This window comes from Mustelus asterias, chromosome 2 (assembly GCF_964213995.1).
Source record: "Mustelus asterias chromosome 2, sMusAst1.hap1.1, whole genome shotgun sequence".
Lineage (NCBI taxonomy): Eukaryota > Metazoa > Chordata > Chondrichthyes > Carcharhiniformes > Triakidae > Mustelus > Mustelus asterias.
Window position 1 is genome coordinate 57,472,878 of NC_135802.1, and position 23,743 is coordinate 57,496,620.

Here is a 23,743-nt window from a genome sequence, read left to right on the forward strand (position 1 = left end):
ATTGTGAATTTTTGGAACTATGTATTCCAACGGGCTGTGAATGCTTAGTCCTTGTGGGATCATTGATTTTACAGCACAGGAAGAGGTCACTTGGCCCATTGTGTCTGCACCAGCTCTCAGCTAGTCCCATTCTCCAGCCCTACCTCCGTAACTCTCTAAATTAATCACTTTCAAATATGCATTCAGCTCTCTTTTGAAACCTATCTAATCTGCCTCCACCACTCTCCCTGGCACCGTATTCCAAATCCCAACAACTCTCTGAGTAAAGAAATTTCTCCTCATCCCACTCCAAGCTCTTTTGCTGATCATCCTGAAATTGTGATCCCGAGTCACTGACATACCAACTAGTGGAAACACAATATTCTTCTTTACCCTGTCAAAATTGTTCATCATTTTGAACACCAATATATATTGTGTATATCCAAGGCTGAGACAAGATAGGAATGAAGGGCATGGGAATTGGATGGGAAAGTGGAACTGAGGTCGATGATCAGCCATGATATTACAAAATGGCAGAGCAGGCTCCTGGGCTGGATGATCTAATCCAGCTTCTATTTCTTCTACTTAAAAACAATCAAATATAATTTGTTTTTCAAAATATGGGCAAATGTATGTTTTTTTTAAGGTGCTGGTTTGGTCAGATTAAATATATTTCTAAAAATATCCAAATTGGCACTCAGGTTACTTCCCTTTTGAAAAATTCTGTCATCTGATTAATGCTTAGTGGTTTACTGGTGGGTTTCCTGAACCCTCTGCATGGTACACAGTGGTTAGCACGGCTGCCTCACAGCGTCAGATACCCAGGTTCAATTCCTGGCTTGAGTCACTGTCTGTGCGCAGTTCTCCCCGTGTCTGTGTGGGTTTCCTCCCACAGTCTGAAAGACATGCTGATTAGGTGCATTGGCTAAATTCTCCCTCAGTGTGCCCAAACAGGTGCCTGAGTGTGGCGACTAGGGGATTTTCACATTAACTTCATTGCAGTGTTAATGTAAGCCTACTTGTGAGACGAATAAATAAACCATAAAGCCAATTGTGCTGATGGCGCTTGTTTTTAAACTAACTGAAATATAAACTACTGTTTCGTTTAACGCCTTCCGCAACACCGTTTTGTATTTCATTCAAGTTTGCACCAGTATACGGTATGTGACAGTAGCAATGATTCCTTTGCAGCACCTTACTTTCCTTTAGCAGTGACTCTCCAATCTCTGCTTATACTTCCATGCAGGAGATGCCATTATGCCTTCGAAATCAGCCCAGAACCTGCTTCTGACCCGGGGGAACGCACAAGTTCTGGATGTGTCTCAGTGCGACGTGCTGACAGTGCCATGCATGAGCTGCAACAAGAAGGTGTACGCGTTGAATGCCCGCCACCACCGGACCCTGCACCGCATGCTGGAGCTGCTGCAGTACCCGGCGGGCAGCAAGCCGGTCAGCCTCCTGTCCCTCCGGCTCCGCCGCCGCAGCATCATTGCCAAGAGGATGCGCTCCAAGAAGTTCAGCCCGCTGGAGCTGCAGAAGATCGACTTCGCCTACGAGATGGTCAAGTCCAGCCGCTTGCTAACGTGGCCCTTCCTCCTGGAGAGTCCCATAATGTGCAGAGAGGAAATGCCGCTGCCCCTGAGGCTGCCGGACACCTCCTGCGTGAAATCTCTGGGCATCTGGCAGGACCGGAACACCGCCCGGAAATCCCAGATGGAAGGCACTTATGTTTTCATGGATTGCTACGGTGGTCGCAGCGACGCCTGGTTCATCGGGGTCTTTGACGGCTGCCACGGCGCGTCCGCGGCGCAGTTCGCCTCCGGAGACCTGCCCGTCCTGATGCTGGAGCAGCTGGCCACAGCTGGCCACCCCTACACCTTGTCCAGCAACAACCGGGCGCACCTCCGCAGCTACAACCCCCTCTTTCCCCGGGGCAGCCCGGAGGCGTCCCACCTCACCCCCGACCAACCCGAGAGGAAGGGCAGCAAGCAGCACCTTTACTCCTCCATCCACGTGGCTTTCGCCAAAGCCTTTTGGAAGATGGACCGGATCTTGCTGCTGGGCCGCAGGGAGCGCTCCAGGGTCCGCTGGAGCGGCTGTACAGTCGCCGCCTGCCTGCTGGAGCCGGCAGTGGCCCGCTCCCGGAGTGCCAGCGACACTGAGAGCCTCTCAGAGGAGAGTGTGTGTGAAATCGGAACGCTGCACATTGCTAACGCAGGTAATGTTGGTCACTGAAAATAAAACATAAATAGTCCGGGCTCTGCTCCCTTTTACATCTTTAGTTAGTTATGATGTGGAGTTGCCGGCGTTGGACTGGGGTGGGCACAGTAAGAAGTCTCACAACACCAAATTAAAGTCTTAACAGGACGGCACAGTAGTTAGCACTGCTACTTCATAGGAACCTGGGTTCAATTCCCAGCTTGGGTCACTGTCTGTGCAGAGTCTGCACATTCTCCCCGTGTCTGCGTGAGTTTCTTCTGGGTGCTCCAGTTCCCTCCCACCATCCAAAGATGTGCCGGTTAGGTTGGCTGGCCATGCTAAATTGCCATAGTGTCCTGGGATGTGTAGGTTAGAGGGATTAGTGGGTTAAATGTATGGGGTTGTGGGATGGGGCCTGGGGTGGGTGCAGACTCAATGGGCCGAATGGTCTCCTTCTGCACTATAGGGCTTCTATGAGGTTTATTTGGAATCACGAGCTTTCTGAGTGCTGCTCCTTCACCTGATGACTTTAATCTGGTGTTGAGAGACATTTTTAGTTGATGAGGCTGTTTGGGAGACATCTCGGCCAAGCATTGCTATTGCAACAGATCAAATACCCATGCTGGCAATCTAATCCAAAGATTTTTTTTTTAAATGTTCAAAATACCAAGGATGAGGAGTTTAGTGTGATTTTGCTGCCCTGTCTGCTGTGGCCACCACCTCTCGGTAGAAACAGGTGAGGAAAGTGGGCTCCAGCTCAGTCAATAGATTTTTGGATACTACGGCAATTAATGGATATGGAGATGGTGCCAAGTTAGAAGGTCAGCATGATCATGTTGACTGACAAGTAGGTTCCAAGAACCAGGTGGCCCATCTCCATCTCCTATTTCTTATGTCGTAGGAGTGATAGTGCAAGGTCACTGTTATTGGAGCCTCTTCTAGCATGGTCTGGAGAAGGACACCTCTGTGTGACTGTCTCCTCCCCATCCCATTTGAAGGAGCACTGTACCCTACCCTGTACACTTTACACTACACTATACCCTACTCTTTACACTATACACCACACTGTACCCTAATCTGTACACTATACCTTACCCTGTACACTATACACTACACCATACCCGGTACACAATACAGCATATCAAACCTTACTCTGTACACTATACCATACTCTGTACACTATACACTACACTATACCCTACCCTGTACATTATACAGTATACTATACCCTACTCTGAACACTAAGCACTACACTATAGCCTACTCTGTCCACTATACAGTATACTCTACTCTACATACTATACACTACACCCTACCCTATACACACTATACCCTACTCTGTACACAATATACTAAACTATACCATACCCTGTACACTACAATATACCCTACACTCTACCCTATACACTCCACTATACCCTGTACACTGTACAGTACATTATATCTACCCTGTACACTATACACTACACTATACCCTACCCTGATGCCAAAGAGCTCAGTCGACTGATGCAATACCAGCACAACAAACTTGGACCACGGAGGTCTAAACCACCAACTAACAGTTCACTCCAACAACAGTGACCTTGCACTATCACTCCTACGACATAAGGAATAGGAGATGGAGATGGGCCACCTGGTTCTTGGAACCTACTTGTCAGTCAACATGATCATGGCTGACCTTCTACCTCAACTCAATCACTCAGCACTATACCCATATCCATTAATTGCCTTAGTATCCAAAAATCTATTGACTGAGCTGGAGCCCACTTTCCTCACCTGTTTCTACTGAGAGGTGGTGGTCACAGCAGACACAGACTGACCCTCAATCCTTGCCCCCTCACCCATCCAATATCAAACACCCTGTCTACATTTTGCTGGCTCAGAGCTGGAGCACAGGGAACAATGCCCACGGAACATCCCTAGACAGCCAAATGAAGTTTTATTTTTGAAGAGGGGAGTAAGAAGACCTGCCATCGCAAAACACTTTATTGTCCAGACTTTGTCCAATTTTGATTCACAATGAAACCTTGAATAAAATAATATCTTTATTTACCAAAATCCAAAAGAAGATCCATTGAACTCTGTCTTGATTATGCTTGATGGTTGAGCACCCACAGCCCTCAGGAGTATGGAACTCCAAAAGTTCAAAAGCCTTTGAGTGAGGAAAATTCTCTCAGTCCCAAATGGCTGACCCCTTATTCTGTAACTGTGACCTTGTTCTCTTGATTCCCTCGCTGGAAGAAACATTTTTTTTTAGCATCTACTCTGTCGAGCTTCTTAACATTTTATAGCTTTCAATTCTTCTGAACTCATGGGAATATAGACTTAATCTATTCAATTACTCCTTCGCGAACAATCCCCTCATCCCAGGAACCAGTCTCGAGATCCTTTGCTGCCCTCCCTCTAGGTAATGTCTGTCCTTCTTTAGATGAGGTGACCAAAACTGCACACTACTCCAAGTGTGGTTTCACCAATGCCTTGTGTAAATAGTTGTCTCCTTTACTTCTATGTCTCCAAACTTTGTAACAAAAAATAAAGTACCATTTGTTTTCATAATTACTCACTGTACCTGCATGTTGGTTCCTGTGACTCATGTGAAGGGCATCCAGCTCTCTCTGAGTGCAAACATTTCCCAGTCTTTTACCATTTAAAACATATTGTTTTTTTTATTTTTCCTGTTTTGCCACATTATCTCCCATCTACCATGTTCCTAACCACTCAACTAAGCTACTACCTATGTCCCTCTGTAGTCTATTTGCTTCCTCCTCACTACTTACTTTCCCACCTGATTTCATATGATCTGCAAACTAGGATATATTACTCTTAGTCTCCTCATCAAAGTCATTAATATAGATTGTAAATGGCTGAGGTACTGATCCTTGTGGTACTCTGCCAGTTACAGCCTGCCAATCTGAAATGTTGTTTATTCCTATTCTCTGTTTTCTGACAATTCACCAATCCTCAATCCATGCTAACACATTACAAAGGCAGAGCAGAAAGGAAGAGATCATAGAGAAAGAGTAACTATCAGAGAGAGGAAGAGACAGAGGAAGACACCGTGTAGCAAACCAAATCCACACACTTTTTAAATTCATTCATGGGATGTGGGTGCCGCTGGCTAGACCAGCATTTATTACCCATCCCTAATTGCCCTTGAGAAGGTGATGATAAGTTGCCTCCTTGAACCGCTGTAGTCCATGTAGTGTAGGTACACCCACAGCGTAGTGAGGGAGGGAATTCCAGGATTTTGATCCAGTGACAGTGAAGGAACGACAATATGGTTCCAAGTCAGGATGGCGTGTATCTTGGAGGGAAACTTCCAGGTGGTGGCGTTTCCATGCCACTGTTGCCCTTGTCCTTCTGAATGGTAGCGGCCTTGGTGAATTCAAAATTTACTCTACTGAGGAGCATTTAATGAAGTGCCTTTCCTTCATCAAACAGTTTATCACCAAGCTATACCACCAGCTGCAGCCCAATGTAAGTCTTGTGGTCAGCTTCTGGTCAGAAGTGCTTTAATGTCGTAGGCTCCTTTCAGGACGCAACAAGTGATATCAGCCACAACTCCCAATTTATAATACAGATTACAGGTCACTAAAAGTAGCAATGGAGGTTAACAAGGCCATAAAAAAGCAAACAAAGCCTTGTAATTCATCTCCATATGGATAGAATTGAAAAACAAAGAAATTACTTTAAACTTGTACTGGATCTTGATCAGACTATAGACAATTCTTAGCTCCATATTCTAAAAGGATAAAGAGGCACTGGAGAAGGTACAAAGAAGATTTACTAGAATGGAACCAGAACTGAGAGGTTATACATTTCAGGAGAGATAATCAGGCTGGGCTTTTTTTTTCTCTAGAAACAGAAGACTGAAGGATTATCTGATCAAGGCTATTAAAATTATGAAAGTGTTTAATAGGGTAGGTGTAAAGGAGATCTTTCTACTTGGGGTGAGGCCAAAACAAGGGCCATAGATAATTGAAAAGAACAGCACAGATGCATTAAGAGGAAGCTAAGTTCATAAGCACATGTGGGAGTAATGATAGAGGAAAATGTTGATGGGGTGAGATGCAGAAGGATAGGAGGAAGCTCAAGTGCAGCATGAACATGGGCTTGGACAGCTTTAGTTGAATCTCTTGTTTTTGTGCTGTAAATATATTTTTTAACATTTTGTATATTTGATGTATCAGGGAGGTAACCAGCACTAAACCAGCATCCATTTCCCAAGGAAAGAGCAAAGCAGTTCCAGAGAGCACTAGGTTCTGGCTTTATATGCCAGGCTTCTCAATTGGGTGCCATAAACTGCACATTCATTGCTATGTTTGTTCCTCATCTCCAGCCTGACAACGTCATCAATAAAAAGGTTTTCCATTCCCTGTGTACATATCTTGCAAGTTCTATGTCCGTTGCAGTCATGTCTAACTCATCTTCTATTAGTATGCTGTGTTCCCTTTATTGAAAATAAGCTGCTGCGTTACAGGCCAGCTACTGGGTAACGAAAGCTATGCCTCCAGTCTTGTCTCATGGCTTCTGTCAGGAACCCACCACAGTTGTGGAGCATGCCCACAACAAATGCCACAATGCCACAAGGAAAATTATTGAGCAACCGGTCTGAGTACTCAAGCATAGCTTCTGTTGCTCGGATTGTTTCCAAGGTTTGCAATACACTCATGAGCATGTATCTGGGTTTGATGTTGCCGGCTTCTAGAACAAGAGGTCACAGGTATAAGTTGTGGTAGATTTTAAACTGAGATGAGGAGGAACTACTTCTTGCAGAGAGTGGTGAATTTGTGGAACTCACTGTCCCATAGCGCGGTGAAGTCTGAATCGTTGAATGGTTTCAAGAAGGAGATAGATATATTTCTGATAAAAAGTGAGTTAAAGGGATATGGGGAACAGGTAGGGAGGTGGATTTGAGACCAGGGAGAAGTCAGTCAAGATCTGATTGAATGGTGGAGCAGGGTCAATGGGCTGAATTGTTTACTTCTGCTCCTAATTCCTATGTTTCTATGTTCCTGCTTCACTGTCATGATGACTCAACCTTTACAACCATGTAGGTAGTAACAAGTGCAGGAGAACAAAGAGGAAGAGGAGTGTGACCAAGAGTGCCCCTAGCTGCCGGAGCTCTCAGAGACCAGCTCATTGAAGAGTATTTCACCTAGATCATTTCTCCTGTTCCCCAGTCACCAATAGTGTCATAATTCTTATCACTTTCCTTCAGTTCAGATTTATGGGTCTTGCCTTAACTCACTACAAAGCTAAACATAAACACCAAATCCAGCACAAAAGTTACATTTATCAAACAAATATTCTGATCATGCTTCTCCCAGGCTTCTTTCCAGGCAAGCACTTAATGTCTGTTGTGTATGCTTCTTTTGCTATTCTTATGCTTCTATGAATTGTTTCCCTTGAGGCTACAGCCTTATAATTAAAAGCTGTTAAACTTCCATTGAGAACACTTCAGATGGTACTGGAGGATGACTGTCAACAGCGCTTCGCCAAGAGAGCTCGGCTACAGATTTCACATCTTGTTGTGCATGCATTAGTTTGGACCTGCTGGCTGTATGGCAAAATTAACTGTACTGACAGAGTGGCTAGTGACAGAGCAGGCATGCACTGTGAGAAAGAACACGAGGGGAACCAGTGTCCCTGCAAGCTACTTGCAACCATGTTTCCCTAACGCAAAGGTAGCAGTTGTTTGAGCTTCCCCGCCAGCAGTGAAAGCTGCTTTTGTAGCCTTATGAACTTCCAGAACAGCAGTCTGTGCTACCTGTCATAGTAGTCATCTGAACTTTGTCAGAGCTACAGTAACAAAGTCCATCATGGTGGGTTTCATGTGGTGTTGGTGGCTTTGATCACTCGGTTCAAGTTAGACAGAATAGTCTCCATGTTGCTCTTGAAACCTTGAGGCCATCTGGAGTTCAACCCCTCCATGTACACATTGTGCACAAACTCTCTGACAGGTTGAAAAGTGCACCTAACATTCCCTGGCAAATGACGATCAGTTCTCTCAAATTCTGTAGCTGAGTCCTCTGTGACAGAACTGGTATGTGACCATGCCCTTCAGGGGTTGGGCTTACTATCCCTTTGTTCTAGCTCTTGCATAATTTAAAGCAAAACATGCGCAGCACAGAAAGATATCATTCAGCCTTTTATGACTTTTCCTGCACTTTGAAAGATCCATTTCCTTGCCGCAAACAATTTGGCTGCTGTGATTTCTACATTGGCTGCGTTTGCTGCCAGTGCCGTGAATGTACAGTTGTATATGTGGCTGCCATTTTTATTGGGGGTGGGCAATGTGCAGCAGGGTGTAGGCACACTCATCACTGATCCTAGAATTGGAAATATTACAATGTCAGCAGCATCAAGTTAATACATTTAACAATGCCCTCCACCCACAGCTCACCCCACCTTCAAGCATCATTTTCTTTGCAAATCTAGAATGGTCCTTACAATTGCATCTTAGCTTCAATTGTGAACACAGGTCTCCACAAACTTAGCTACAAATCATAGCCTTATAAACTGAGACAGGCTGAAGTGAAAATCTTACACTCTCAGATGTTGAAGTAAAGCCCTGGGACCTCACAAACACAAGTCATTTGTTGCCATTTTGGACAATGAAGTGAGAAGTTATCAGCATTTATAAAGGTGAATCTCTGTGCATTTGCTGATGAGTGTGCATGCGTAGATATGCTGTCAGACTCGGAGACCATCCTCCTTTGGCAGGAGTTACAGAGGTCTACATTACTATTGTGACTAAACTTTAGAAGTAATTAATTGGCTGTAAATCACTTTGTGACAAAAGGCACTGTATAAATGCAAGTCTTTCATTCCAATTGTTCCATGCCCCTGCTATTATCCCATCGCAAATATTTCCCCCTCAAGTATTTATCGAGTTTATTTTCGAAAGTAATCACTGAATCTGCTTCCACCATCATTTCAGGCAATGAACTGCAAATCATAACCGCTCACAGTGTAATGTATTTTCCTCGTGTCATCTCCTGTTCATTTGACAATTAAATCTGTGTCCTTGTTACTGACTCTTCTTGAAATAGTTTCTCCCTATTTACTCTATCAAACCCAGCATGATTTTGAACGCCTCTATCAAACATCTCCCTAACTTTTCTACTTTAAGGGGAACAATCCCTACCCTCACCATATAGCTGAGGTCTTTAATCTAATTTCTGAAGCCCAACCCCTGAAGGGCATGGTCACATACCAGTTCTGTCACAGAGGACTCAGCTACAGAATTTGAGAGAACTGATCGTCATTTGCCAGGGAATGTTAGGTGCACTTTTCAACCTGTCAGAGAGTTTGTGCACAATGTGTACATGGAGAGGTTGAACTCCATCTGGCCTCAAGGTTTCAAGAGCAACATGGAGACTATTCTGTCTAACTTGTCTGAGATGATTCCTGCAGGAGTAAGAGGTACATTTTCCAAAAGATTATAATCCTTTCCTTAACAGACTGAGGAGTATCCACATTCTTAACTGCTGAAATTAGTGATCTGACAGACTGGATTCAAACTCAGCTTCAACTGTTAAATGGGCATTGAATCTGGCATCAAGTGTGCCAGTCTGTTCCTCCCCAGTTGGGATTGTTACCAGTGTGATCTTTATCTCAGAGGAAATGACTTGGAATTTTTATGATCTTCCCATTAACGATAATTAATCCACATTTTCATTTTATGAAGTGCACAATTTTAATCAACATTGAATTGAAATGTTTCTGATCTCCACTAGGTGTTCCTGTTCGATGTTCACAGGCATTGTGATTTTATTAAAAAATGATCAGAATTGAACTTGAAATGTGATTAATTATTGTCATTTGTTTACAATCTTGAGCACTTTTTAAAGTCTCTGTAAAAAACCAACACATAGCTGTTGTCTGCGCACAATAAGTAAGCATTACAAAGTCACTAACTATTTCCACCTTCAGTACATAATCAATAAATTAGTATCATTTAAACTATAAGCATGTCTTTCTGCAGGTGATGTACATGCTGTCTTGTGTAGAAATGGAAAAGGTTACCGTTTAACTGAAAACCACAGCACCTCAAACCGTAAAGAATGTAAACGTATTCTTCTGGCTGGTGGAACAATCAGTAAAAATGAACAACATGGGCTTGTAGAGGGATTCATTCAATCAACACGAGGACTTGGATTCCATGGAGACCCCAAGCTTAAAACATCTATTGTACCAATACCACATACTGCCTCTGTCCCTATTGATTCCTCATGCCAGTTTCTTGTTCTAGCTTCAAGTGGATTTTGGAAAGTGCTAAGTAGACATGAAGTAGTTTCAATCTCATTGGAAATGCTTTCTTTTTATTTAAGATCTTTTCACACACAATCTAGAGAAATCCGCTCAGTAGTTCATTCTTTACACGTTATGGAACCAGATGTACACACTGTTGATAAAAGTTCCACTGTAGCACAGTTGCTTGAGGAGTTTTCACAGCAGGGACATAGAGATGCTTTGATGTCCCTTAAACGTTTGTTTGAGGAGGTATTAATAAGTAAGAAACATGGCTGGAAGACCATGAAACCTCTAGCCAAGCGTTTAAAATTAATGAAAGATCGTGATTCTCTTTGGCAAGCCATGCGTAATTTACTTCAGAACATTCCAAGACAGGAAAAATCCAAGTCACCAATTGAAAAGATTATAGAAGTTGTGTCAAAAGAGCTGGAACATGACAGTGGTATATTCGTGAAAAGTGTGCCCAAAGATACTTTAAATGAGAAGAACAGTGAAGACAAGACAAAAGCAGACAATTTTCTTGAGAAGTCTCTACCAGAAAATGAAGGTAAGGACAACGGGACTTTCATAGAACACAAGGAGCATTTAACAAAAGAGAAATATAATGATAACAAACTATCTGTGATTCCTGAGGCTGAGTTGTCTTCACACACCGAGAGAATAAATGGTCACCTAAGCCAAGAGGATATATCCAAAAAATTAAAGAAGCAGAAATCGGTGATCTGGCATCCTGAGCAAATTGAACCAACTCCTTCAGAAAAGTTTGCCATTGAAAAATTAGATGAAGAAGCTTATCTTATGAATCAGGACGAAGCCAGTGAAGTTTCAAGTCAGGAAACACCCGATGAACGACAAGAAATTCAATATGAAACTCTAGCAAATACAATCAGCAAACGATTAGTTGAAATTGCTAAACAAGCAGGAGCTTCTGACAACATAACAGTGCTCATATTGTTGCTTCCTGGATGTAATAAATTAATCCCTAAAAGAGAAGAAATGACATAAGTTCCTCCATTTCAGAAGTGGTGCATCTGAAGAAAGTTCCTTGGCAATCATGCCTGGAGGCCACACTGCCGTCAGTGACTAGGGTGGATTTTTCCCACATAATTTGTATGAGACTATCCTCCATTCATTGTTCGTTTGTCTGGAAAAATTGTTGTCGTTTTGGGCATGAGTTCTTATTGCTATTGTTGGTAGAGACTCTTAAATAGATTCTGTAGATTGTTTGCTGTAGTGTGCTCTTTAAATAGACTCTGTTTGCTGAATAAATAAACTTTGTTTGCTGTGAAATACATTGTTTTATGTAAGTCTTGCTGTAAGACCTGGTCTGTGTCCAACTCCCTAGCTGACACTCTGGGGTAAAATACTCTGTATAGTGTGATACTGAGCAGTAAAGGTTCAGCAGATGCAATCCAATTCTTTGTTAAGTGGACTGATCGCATCTGGCTCAGTGGAAAAATGTGACAAATTACTTAACTTTCTCTGCGATAGGGAGAAGATAAAATCAGCCAGCATTTCTACAGCTTATTGCTGGGCATTAATCATCCTGAGAAATGTGTGACAAATGCTGTGTCTGGTTGCAGATCAAATTTGACACTAATGCCCTCCTGATAAGATAGCCCACATACAGTATTAACCTGAAACTAGAGAAGGTGCAGAGGAAGTCCATAATCAGATGAAGAGTTTGGCAAAACCGAGACCTTGAAGACTTTATTTTAATATTGTTGTGCTGCTTTCCACTTGTCTGCAGACAAATTGACAATCTTCCCAACAAGATGGAAGGGAAGTCAATGGAAGTAGGCCACAGCTGTAGACCAGTGGGGACAATTGCTAGCATCCAGAAGACAGTGTCAGCTCAAGACCATAATTGGGAGCAGGGGATTGGAAGAAACAGAGATTTACAGATTAGGAGTAGGGGTAGACTACTCACACCCCCGAGCCTGTTCTGCCAGTCAATTTGATAATGGCATATCCAACTGTAATCTCAATGCTACATTCCTATCTATCTCTGATAAATTTTCACCGCTTTTCTAAAATCAATAATCTATCTAGTTCTGCCTTAAAAATGTTCAAAGACTCCATTTCCTTCACCTTTTGAGGAAAAAAGTCTCAAATATTCAACACCCTCAGATAAAAAAATTCTCATCTCTGCCTTAAATTGGTGACGTTTTTCTTTCAACAGTGATCAAAACATTTAAGATCCTGAGGGGTACTGCCAGGGTGGATGTGGAGGGGATGTTTCCTCATGTCAGAGAATCTAGAACTAGGGCTCACTCATTTAAGACAGAGATGAGGAGAAACGTTTTCTTTCAGTGGGTCGTGAGTCTTTGGGACTCTCTTCCTCAAAAGGCAGTCATGATGTGGAGTTGCCGGCGTTGGACTGGGGTAGGCACAGTAAGTAGTCTCACAACACCAGGTTAAAGTCCAACAGGTTTATTTAGTATCACGAGCTTTCGGAGTGTGGCCCCTTCATCAGGTGAGTGAAGTTCACAAACAGGGCATATATATATACTCCTCAGAAGACAAACATGGGGCACGGCGGACAGAGTACCCTTCGTCGTCCAGTACTTCCCCGGAGCAGAGAAGCTACAACATCTTCTCCGGAGCCTTCAACATGTCATCGATGAAGACGAACATCTCGCCTAGGCTATCTCCACACCTCCACTACTTGCCTTCAAACAACTGCGCAACCTCAAACAGACCATTGTACGCAGCAAACTACCCAGCCTTCAGAAGAACAGTGATCACCTCACCACACAACCCTGCCACAGCAACCTCTGCAAGATGTGCCGGATCATCGACACGGATGCCATCATCTCACGTGAGAACACCATCCACCAGGTACACAGTACATACTCTTGCGACTCGGCCAACATTATCTACCTGATATGCTCAGGAAAGGATGTCCCGAGGCATGGTACATTGGCGAGACCATGCAAACGCTACGACAACGGATGAATGAACACCGCTCAACGATCACCAGGCAGGGGTGTTCCCTTCCTGTCGGGGAACACTTCAGCAGTCAAGGGCATTCAGAATCTGATCTTCGGGTGAGCGTTCTCCAAGGCGGCCTTCACGACACATGACAACGCAGAATCGCTGAGCAGAAACTGATAGCCAAGTTCCGCACACATGAGGACGGCCTCAACCGGGATCTTGGATTTATGTCACACTATCTGTAACCCCCACGACTTGCCTGGGTTTACTAAATCTCACTAACTGTCCTGACTGGAGACAATTCACACCTCTTTAACCTGTGCTTAACCTTCTCTCCACTCATATTGTCTGCATCTGTAAAGACTTGATTACCTGTTAATACTCGCATTCCAACCATTATCTTGTCAATTGAGTTTGTGTCTATATATGCTCTATTTGTGAACTGAACTCTTCACTCACCTGATGAAGGGGCAACGCTCCGAAAGCTCGTGCCACCAAATAAACCTGTTCGATTTTAACCTGCTGTTGTGAGACTACTTACTGTCAAAAGGCAGTGGTAGCAGAGTCTTTGAATATTTTTAAGGCAGAGCTAGATAGATTCTTGATTAACAAGGGGGTGAATGATTATTGGTAGTCAGAAATGTGGCATTGAGGTTACAACCAGATCAGCCATGATCTTACTGAATGGCAGCACAAGCTTGAGGAGTCGAGTGGCCCATTCCTGGTCCTAATTCAAATGTTCATGTGACCTCTGATTCTAGATTCTCCCATAAGAGGAAGCATCCTTTCCATATCCATCCTGTCAAGCCCCTCAGGATCTTATATTATTCAATCAAGTCACTTCTTACTCCTTTAAACTCCAGCAAGTACAAACCTGACCTGTCCAAACTTTCCTCATAAGACAACCCACCCATTCCTGGTTTTAGTCTAGTTAACGTTCTCTGATCTGCTTCCAATGCATTTATATCCTTCCTTACATAAGGAGAACAATACTGTACATAGTTCTCCAGATGTAATCTCACCAATGTCTTGTATAGCCTCCCTTCTTCTGAATTCAATTCCCTTCTCAATAAATCATAATTCTATTTGCTTTTCTAATAACTTGTTGTACTTGCATACCTTTTGAGATCCCTCTGCATCTCAGAGCTCTGCAGTCTCGCACCATTTAGATATGTTGCTTTTCTATTCTTCCTGCCAAAATGGACAAATTCACATTTTCCTACACTTCAGTCACTTAACCTATCTATATTCCCTTGTAGCCTCCTATGTTCACTTCACAACATACATTCTTGCCTATCTTTGTATCAATAGCAAATTTAGCAGCTATACCTTCAGCCCTTTCATCCAAGTCATTGAGCTGATTGGGATGAGGAAAGGGTGTGAAAAGAGGCTTTCGGGAATAATCCAGGCACAGGGATTCTGGGGATGGCGAAGTCAGGCTCCTGGCAGTGACTTGGATTGGGAGAGGCCAAAGGCTTCCTTGTGAAGCTTGCCTGTTTTAAGCACACCTGTTATTTCTGACCCATAATGGCTGAATAAAGACTAGACATTTAGTACCTTAAGGAGTTGGCAGTTCCCACTTCAGATCAGCTGCCAGGCTCCCTTTCAGTTCCAGTTAAATTTAAGTTCTGAGGCCAATAATGTCATCATGTGTACACCTTCCCCACCACTGCCAATGTTTTGCAGAATCCTCCTGAGTGGCTTGAGTATATTAAAACTTACAAGTCAGGTGAATGGGGTTGTGTTACTTGATCCTGATATTTTAATCCCTAGGGATCTTGATCCGTCTATTGTGGGTGTGTTTGGGTGATGGTGTGGGAGATTAACATTGAGGCCATAGTGTTAAAGTGAAGATTGGCTTGAGTGAGGTACTGGAGGACTTTTTCCTATTTGTTCATGGGATGTGGGCATCGCTAGCTAGGCCAGTAATTATTGCTCAACTCGAGGGTCATTTAAAAGTCAAGCACATTGCTGTGGATCTGGAGTCACATGTAGGCCAGACCAGGTAAGGACGATACATTTCCTTCCCTAAAGGACATTAGTGAACCAGATGGATTTTTTGGACAATGGTTTCATTAGACTTTTAGTTCCGATTTTTATTAAATTCAGATTTCACCATCTGGTGGGATTCAAACCAAGGTCCCCAAAGCATTACCCTGGGTCTCTGGTCCAGTGACAATACCACTGTGCCACTGCCTCCCAAGTGACTGCTAGAACTTGTGCAACCTGTGGTAAATTACTGTCTTGAGAAAGGGATAAGAGATGATCAAAAAAGAGAAAAAAAAATTAGTGAAAATTAATTTATTCTCTATTTGGAGCATACTGCATAATTCATAAGTGCCTAAATTATATTAAATGCTTCAACATTTAAAACTCTGTGACAAAAATCTATTTTTAAATTTTGATTTGTTTTCTTTAAATGGAATATTTAATGTTGAGATTTTAAGGGGATAATTTTAACTTTTGCTGAGTGTGGCAAACTAGGAGTGGCATCTTAAATGTTCAGTCTGGATTTCAGTCCCATTGCTGTTAAAAAGGAAGATCAAACAAGAAATATAATGGGCTGCCAATGTGAACATCTTAGGTGAAAATTACCCAGAGTACCCATGCCTTGCCCGACCATCATTGGCAGAACCTTCTGTCATAAATGGAACTCATTGTACAAATGCATCTGCATAGCTTCAGTCATCCCTTATCATTTACCAAGATCCACACTTTTAACCTTGCCTTTGGTCACCTCCCTTAAATTTTCTCATAACTTCTAAATATCTGATTCCTCTTACGAATTGTCTTTTGAGAACTAAGAACAGTACAGCACAGAAACATGTCCTTCGGCCCACCAAGCCTGCGCCGACACATGACCCCTTTCTAACTTAAAGACCTTTTGCCTATACATGGTCCATATTCTTCTATTCCTTGCCAAAATGCCTCTTAAACGTTGCTATTGTAACTGCTTCCAACACCTCCTCTGGCACTTACCACCTTCTGTGTAAAAAACTTGCCTCTCACATCTCCTTTAAACGTTCCCCTTTTTACCTGAAGCCCATGACCCTAGTAATTGACATTTCTACCTTGGGGAAAAAGACACAAACGAGTCGTCCGGACTTGGAAAAATTCATCAACTTCGTCTCCAGTTTCTATCCCTCCATCACCTTCACCTGGTCCATCTCAGACACTTCCCTTGACCTTTCTGTCTCTATTTCCAGCAATAAACTATCTACCAATATCCATTACAAGCCCAGTGACTCCCACAGCTATCTGAACTACAGCTCTTCGCACCCTACATCTTGTAAGGACTCCATCCCTTTCCCTCAGCTCTTTCGCCTCTGGCATTGTTCTGATGATGCCCCTTTCCAAGGTGATGCTTCTAATATGTGTTCCTTCTTCCTCAACCGTGGTTTCCCACCTACAGTTGTTGACAGGGCCCTCAATAACGTGCGGTCCATCTTCCGCGCCCTGACCCTCACTCCCTCCCCTCCCCCGCAGAACAAGGATAGAGTCCCCCTTGTTCTCACGTTTCACCCCACCAGTCTCCGCATGCAAAGTATAATCCTCCGCCATTTTCGCCAACTCAAGCGTGATGCCACCACCAAACACATCTTCCCATTACTCTGTCAGCATTCCGCAGAGACCGTTCCCCCCAGGATAACCTAGTCCACTCCTCCACTATACCCAACAACTCTTCCCATCACCCACGGCACCTTCCCATATAATCCCAGGTGTAACACCTGCCCCTTTACCTCTTCCATGCTGACCATCCAAGGCCCAAAACACTCATTCCAGATTAAGCAGCGTTTCACTTGCATCTCTTTCAATTTGGTCTATTGCATTCGCTGCTCTCAATGTGGTCTCCTCTATATTGGAGAGACCAAACGTAGACTGGGTGATCACTTTGCTGAGCACCTTCGGTCTGTGTGCAATCAGGTCCCTTACCTTCCGGTTGCTTGCCATCTTAACACATAATCCTGCTCCCATGTCCACATGTCTTTCCTTGGCTTGCTGCAATGTTCCAGTGAAGCTCAACGCAAACTGGAGGAACAGCATCCCATCTTCCCACTAGGTACTTTACAGCCTTCCGGTCTTAACATTGAATTCAACAACTTCAGATGATTAGCTCTACCCCACCTCGACGCCTTTGTTTTCATTTTATTTAGTTTTCAAATGTTCTCTACCTTTTATTTCTTTATTGTCTTTATTTTTCTTTCCCCCCACTCTTTCCCCTTATTTTACCCCCTTTGCTTCCCTTTTTCTCAACTTACCTCTCCCAATCCTCACCCCCCCCTCCCCCAACAGCTTTATCTGTCACAGCTTACCCTCTGATTTTAATTTCTCTGCCATTTGGCCATTCACACCTTCTATTCCATCTATGGACTGCCATTAGCAACCTTTCCCCGTGTTTTTATGGCCATGACTCATCTTTCATTCCCTCACCCCACAGTATAAATAGCTCCCACTTTCTATGCCTTTTAGCTTTGACAACGGGTCATCTGGACTCGAAACGTCAGCTCTTTTCTCTCTTTGCAGATGGTGCCAGACCTGCTGACCTTTTCCAGCATTTTCTCTTCTGATTTCAGATACCAGCATCCGCAGTAATTTGCTTTTATCCTGGGATATTAAAGGCTGTGGGTATGATTAGCGAACAAGACTAGGGGATTGTAAAAAAAATATTAGCACTGTGTAGAAAAATATTAGCACTGACTTGATGGACCAAATGGACTGTTTCTAAGCTATAACAGTCTGTGTTTCCCAGTAATGGCATCCTGGATGCTTCGTATTTAACACAACAGTTTTATGCCCTTAATAGATTGGATAAAAATGAAGCTACTCCATTACCTTGCCTCCTTAGATCGTCATTCTGGAATGAAAATGGAAGAGGGATCAAACGCTTTGGCTTGCTTGTAGGACAAAACTGATGGTGTAACATTGCATTGTTTATGAACAATATGGTACATAAGAAATGCACCAAAATAGATGTGAAATCAATTGGACACCTTCACTGGGTTCAGTGTTATTTCTACACAGGGGAAAAGTGCGTTTTTAGAGTCATAGAGGTTTACAGCATGGAAACAGGCCCCTCGGCCCAACTTGTCCATGCCGCCCTTTCTTTTTTAAAACCTCTAAGCTAGTCCCAATTGCCCGCATTTGGCCCATATCCCTCTAAACCCATCATACCCATGTAACTATCTAAATGCTTTTTAAAAGACAAAATTGTACCCGTCTCTACTACTACCTCTGGCAGCTTGTTCCAGACACTCACCACCCTCTATGTGAAACAATTGCCCCTCTGGACACTTTTGTATCTCTCCCCTCTCACCTTAAACCTATGCCCTCTAGATTTAGACTCCCCTACCTTTGGAAAAAGATATTGACTATCTAGTTGATCTGTGCCCCTCATTATTTTATAGACCTCTATAAGATCACCCCTCTGCCTCCTACGCTCCAGAGAAAATAGTCCCAGTCTATCCAGCCTCTCTTTATAACTCAATCCACCAAGTCCCGGTAGCATCCTAATAAATCTTTTCTGCACTCTTTCTAGTTTAATAATATCCTTTTTATAATAGGGCGACCAGAATTGCACACAGTATTCCAAATGTGGCCTTACAAATGTCTTGTACAACTTCAACAAGACATCCCAACTCCTGTATTCAATGTTCTGACCGATGAAACCAAGCATGCCGGATGCTTTCTTCACCACTCTGTCCACCTGTGACTCCACTTTCAAGGAGCAATGAACATGTACTCCTAGAGCTCTTTGTTCTGTAACTCTCCCTAATGCCCTACCATTAACTGAGTAAGTGCTGCCCTGGTTCAATCTAGCAAAATGCATCACCTCGCATTTGTCTAAATTAAACTCCATATGCCATTCGTCAGCCCACTGGCCCAATTGATCAAGATCCCGTTGCAATTGGAGATAACTTTCTTCACTGTCCACTATGCCACCAATCTTAGTGTCATCTGCAAACTTACTAACCATGCCCCTTATATTCTCATCCAAATCATTAATATAAATGACAAATAACAGAGGACCCAGCACTGATCCCTGAGGCACACTGCTGGTCACAGGCCTCCAGTTTGAAAAACAACCCTCTACAACCCTCTCAAGAAGCCAATTTTGTATCCATTTAGATACCTCACCCTGGATCCCGTGGCAATTTTAATTGCCACTGTTACATTTTGACCCACTTGTTTCAGCAACTGCTCTATACACAAGTACACCTCAATTTTATTGCTTTCTTCCAAGTACTGAAGAGAGAACTATTTGGAATGTAGTTAGAATTATTCAGTGCTGTAATACAGTATTAGGGTGACAACTTTACTCTGGAAAAGCATGAACATTGAGGCCCAAAAGAACATTTATTTTCTTCCCAGTGTGAGAGAGGTGTGTGTATATCTGTGTTTGTAGGAGAGAAGGGTGTGTGTCCGTGCGTGCCCGTTTGTCTGTGCAAAGAAGAGTATGTGCGCATGCACGTCTGATATAAGAATCCAGATCTCCAGCAACACTCCTAATATTTAATGAATTTGTGAGCAATAGAAACAGCATCACTCCTCCAATTATATTGATAAAAAGGTAAGACTTAAGTACTTGTTGAATAAAATAAATTATAAATGCATGCATATATGAATGTATACATATAAATGTATACATATAGAACAGTACAGCACAGAACAGGCCCTTCGGCCCACGATGTTGTGCCGAGCTTTGTCTGAAACCCAGATCAAGCTATTTCCTCCCTATCATCCCAAAGTACTCCATGTGCCTATCCAATAGCTTCTTAAATGTTCCTAAAGTTTCTGACTGCACTATCCCTGCAGGCAGTCCATTCCACACCCCAACCACTCTCTGAGTAAAAAACCTACCTCGGACATCCTTCCTATATCTCCCACCATGAACTCTATAGTTATGCCCCCTAGTTACCGCTCCATTCACCCGAGGAAATAGTCTTTGAACGTTCACTCTATCTATCCCCCTCATTATCTTATAAACCTCTATCAAGTCTCCTCTCAACCTCCTCCGCTCCAAAGAGAAAAGCCCTTTCCTCATAAGACCTACCCTCCAAACCAGGCAGCATCCTGGTAAATCTCCTTTGCACTCTTTCCAGTGTCTCCACATTCTTCTTGTAGTGAGGTGACCAGAACTGCACACAATATTCCAAATGTGGTCTCACCAAGGTCCTGTACAGTTGCAGCATAACCCCACGGCTCTTAAACTCAAACCCCCTGTTAATGAACGCCAACACACTATAGGCCTTCTTCACGGCTCTATCCACTTGAGTGGCAACCTTCAGAGCTCTATGGATATGAACCCCAAGATCTCTCTGTTCCTCCACATTCTTCAGAACCCTACCTTTGACCCTGTAATCCACATTTAAATTTGTCCTACCAAAATGAATCACCTTGCATTTGTCAGGGTTAAACTCCATTTGCCATTTCTCAGCCCAGCTCTGCATCCTATCTATATCACTTTGCAGCCTACAACAGCCCTCCACCTCATCCACTACTCCACCAATCTTGGTGTCATCAGCAAATTTACTGATCCACCCTTCAGCCCCCTCCTCCAAGTCATTTATAAAAATTACAAATAGCAGAGGACCAAGCACTGATCCCTGTGGCACTCCGCTGGTAACCAGTTTCCAGTCCGAAAATTTTCCATCCACCACCACCCTCTGTCTTCTGTTAGATAGCCAGTTACCTATCCAATCGGCCAAACTTCCCTCTATCCCACAGATCCTTACTTTCTTCATAAGTCGACCATGGGGGACTTTATCAAACGCCTTACTAAAATCCATGTATATGACATCAACTGCACTACCTTCATCTACACGCTTAATTACCTCCTCAAAAAATTCTTTCAAATTTGTGAGGCAAGACTTGCCCTTCACAAATCCGTGCTGACTATCCCGGATTAATCCGCATCTTTCTAAATGGTCGTAAATCCTATCCCTAAGGACCTTTTCCATCAACTTAGCGACCACCGAAGTAAGACTAACCGGCCTATAATTACCAGGGTCATTTCTATTCCCTTTCTTAAACAGAGGAACCACATTCGCCACTCTCCAGTCCTCTGGCACCACCCCCGTGGACAGCGAGGACCCAAAGATCAAAGCCAAAGGCTCTGCTATCTCATCCCTTGCCTCCCAAAGAATCCTAGGATATATTTCATCAGGCCCAGGGGACTCATCAACTTTCAGTTTATTCAAAATTGCAAGTACATCTTCCCTCCAAACATCTACTTCCTCCAGCCTATCAGCCTGTGACACCCTCTCTTCCTCAAAAACATGGCCCCTCTCCTTGGTGAATACCGAAGAAAAGTATTCATTCATCACCTCTCCTATTTCTTCTGACTCAATGCATAAATTCCCACTACCGTCCTTGACCGGCCCCAACCTCACCCTGGTCATTCTTTTATTCCTCACATAATACTTATATAAATTTATATAACTTATATTCTTATATAAATTTGTTATTGTGTGTTTGTGCAAAAACATTCAATCTTTTGTGGTTTAATTCTTGAAATAATGTTTCTCAGGGTTTCACCAGTATCCCGGGGAGGTCAAAATAATTCTGTGGCTGGAAAAGTTAAGGAAACCCGACTTTAAGTGAACACATTGTTAAAACACCATTAAATGTGTTGCCCACCAATTGAATTTAAAGTCAGGGAGTAGGAATATGGGCTTTGATTTAGACTGAACCACTATTGTTGGCTCCAGACACACAGGAGGTTGGAGTTGCGATGCAAGTTTTGGTGGTGTCCAGAATTCCAGTGGGAGAATTAGAGATCCTAACTGTAATTGTACAGATTATTGAATGTGAAGAAAAATACAACTTTCCGTTAATTTATCTTTTGATAGTATATTAGTGAGATGAATCAAAACATTCTAAATTATTCAGATTTGGGTAAAAGAATAACCAAATTTTACAATTCTCAAAAAGATTAAGTAGAAAATTTCCCGAGAGATTTTGAGGTGAAAAATCAGTTAAAATATGTAAATATAAAAAAGGTATTTTATCTAAATAAAGTTTTTACAAAATTGATCATATTCAGAGAGATTCATAGAATCATAGAAATCGTACAGTGCAGAAAGAGGCTATTTGGTCCATCGAGTTAGCACCGACCACAATCCCAGCCAGGCCCTACCCCCATATCCCTACATATTTACCCACTAATCCCTCTAACCTACGCATCTCAGGACACTAAGGGGCAATTTTAGCATGGCCAATCAACCTAACCCGCACATCTTTGCTCTGTGGGAGGAAACCGGAGCACCCGGAGGAAACCCACGCAGACATGAGGAGAATGTGCAAACTCCACACGGACAGTGACCCAAGCCAGGAATCGAACCCAGGTCCCTGGAGCTGTGAAGCAGCAGTGCTAACCACTGTGCTACTGTTTCAATCACACATGTATTACTTACAATCCTTCCTGAATTGGTCGCAAACTGCTATATCATTGTTAAAATTCACTGCTTACCTGACAGGCGGTAGCAGTTGTCTAAACAGGTACAACAGCAACTCGGGAAGGTGCTATATCCGATTCCACAAATTATCACGGATTGAAACAGCCTATGCTGAGGTTGCTCCATAGTGTACCTCCTTTGATAACAAAAGCTGAATCTGTGATTTTCATACTTGTGAATTTAGGCCAACATGTCCTCTTCAAGCCCCTCCAGTTTGAGAACCACTATTATGTATGTTCTTAGTCACATAGGTTGAGCTAGTCCAGTGTGAGGAACTCTGGATCAAAGCCAAAAACTGATTAACATGGTTTTGGAGCCATTGATAGGTCTCTTTTGAAGAAGGATGCCCAATTATCATGGTTCAAGCTCTAGGAAGAAATTAATAAGTCACGCGATGTATGATTTTTGTCCAACTAATTAAATTCTGACAATACTAGTTTTTGAAATATGCCTTTTTTATTTAAGTTTTTAAGTTTATTTATTAGTGTCACAAGTATGCTTATATCAACACGGCAATGAAGTCACTGAAAATCCCCTAGTCAGCACACTCCAGCGCCTGTTCAGGTAACACGGAGGGAGAATTTAGCATGGCCAATGCACCTAACCAGCATGTCTTTGGACTGTGGGAGGAAACCGGAGCACCCGGAGGAAACCCACACAGACACGGGAAGAACATGCAAACTCCAGTGACCCAAGGTGGGCATTGAACCTTGGTCCCTGGCGCTTGACGCAGCAGTGCTAACCACTGTGCCACCGTATTAGTTTACACTATGCTTGTTCAACCCCAGGCCCGTTGGCTGCATCTGTCTGCTGAAGTGTCTGACCTCTCTGTAGCCCACAGAGAAAGATTCTACTACAGGCTGCCCTGCTCCCATGTTTACTGCTGATAAGGCTCATTTAGGGAAGGGAGTGGA

The 23,743-nt window shown here is 43.1% G+C and overlaps 1 protein-coding gene across 1 annotated transcript; it reads left to right on the forward strand.

Moving 5' to 3' along the window:
• Window positions 1-1,692: 1,692 nt before the first annotated feature.
• Window positions 1,693-11,724, forward strand: LOC144480782 (uncharacterized). The gene is made up of 2 exons (XM_078200373.1): window positions 1,693-2,197; window positions 10,169-11,724. The coding sequence occupies exons 1-2, from the start codon at window positions 1,693-1,695 to the stop codon at window positions 11,440-11,442; spliced, it is 1,779 nt and encodes a 592-aa protein (XP_078056499.1). The 3' UTR covers window positions 11,443-11,724.
• Window positions 11,725-23,743: the final 12,019 nt, after the last annotated feature.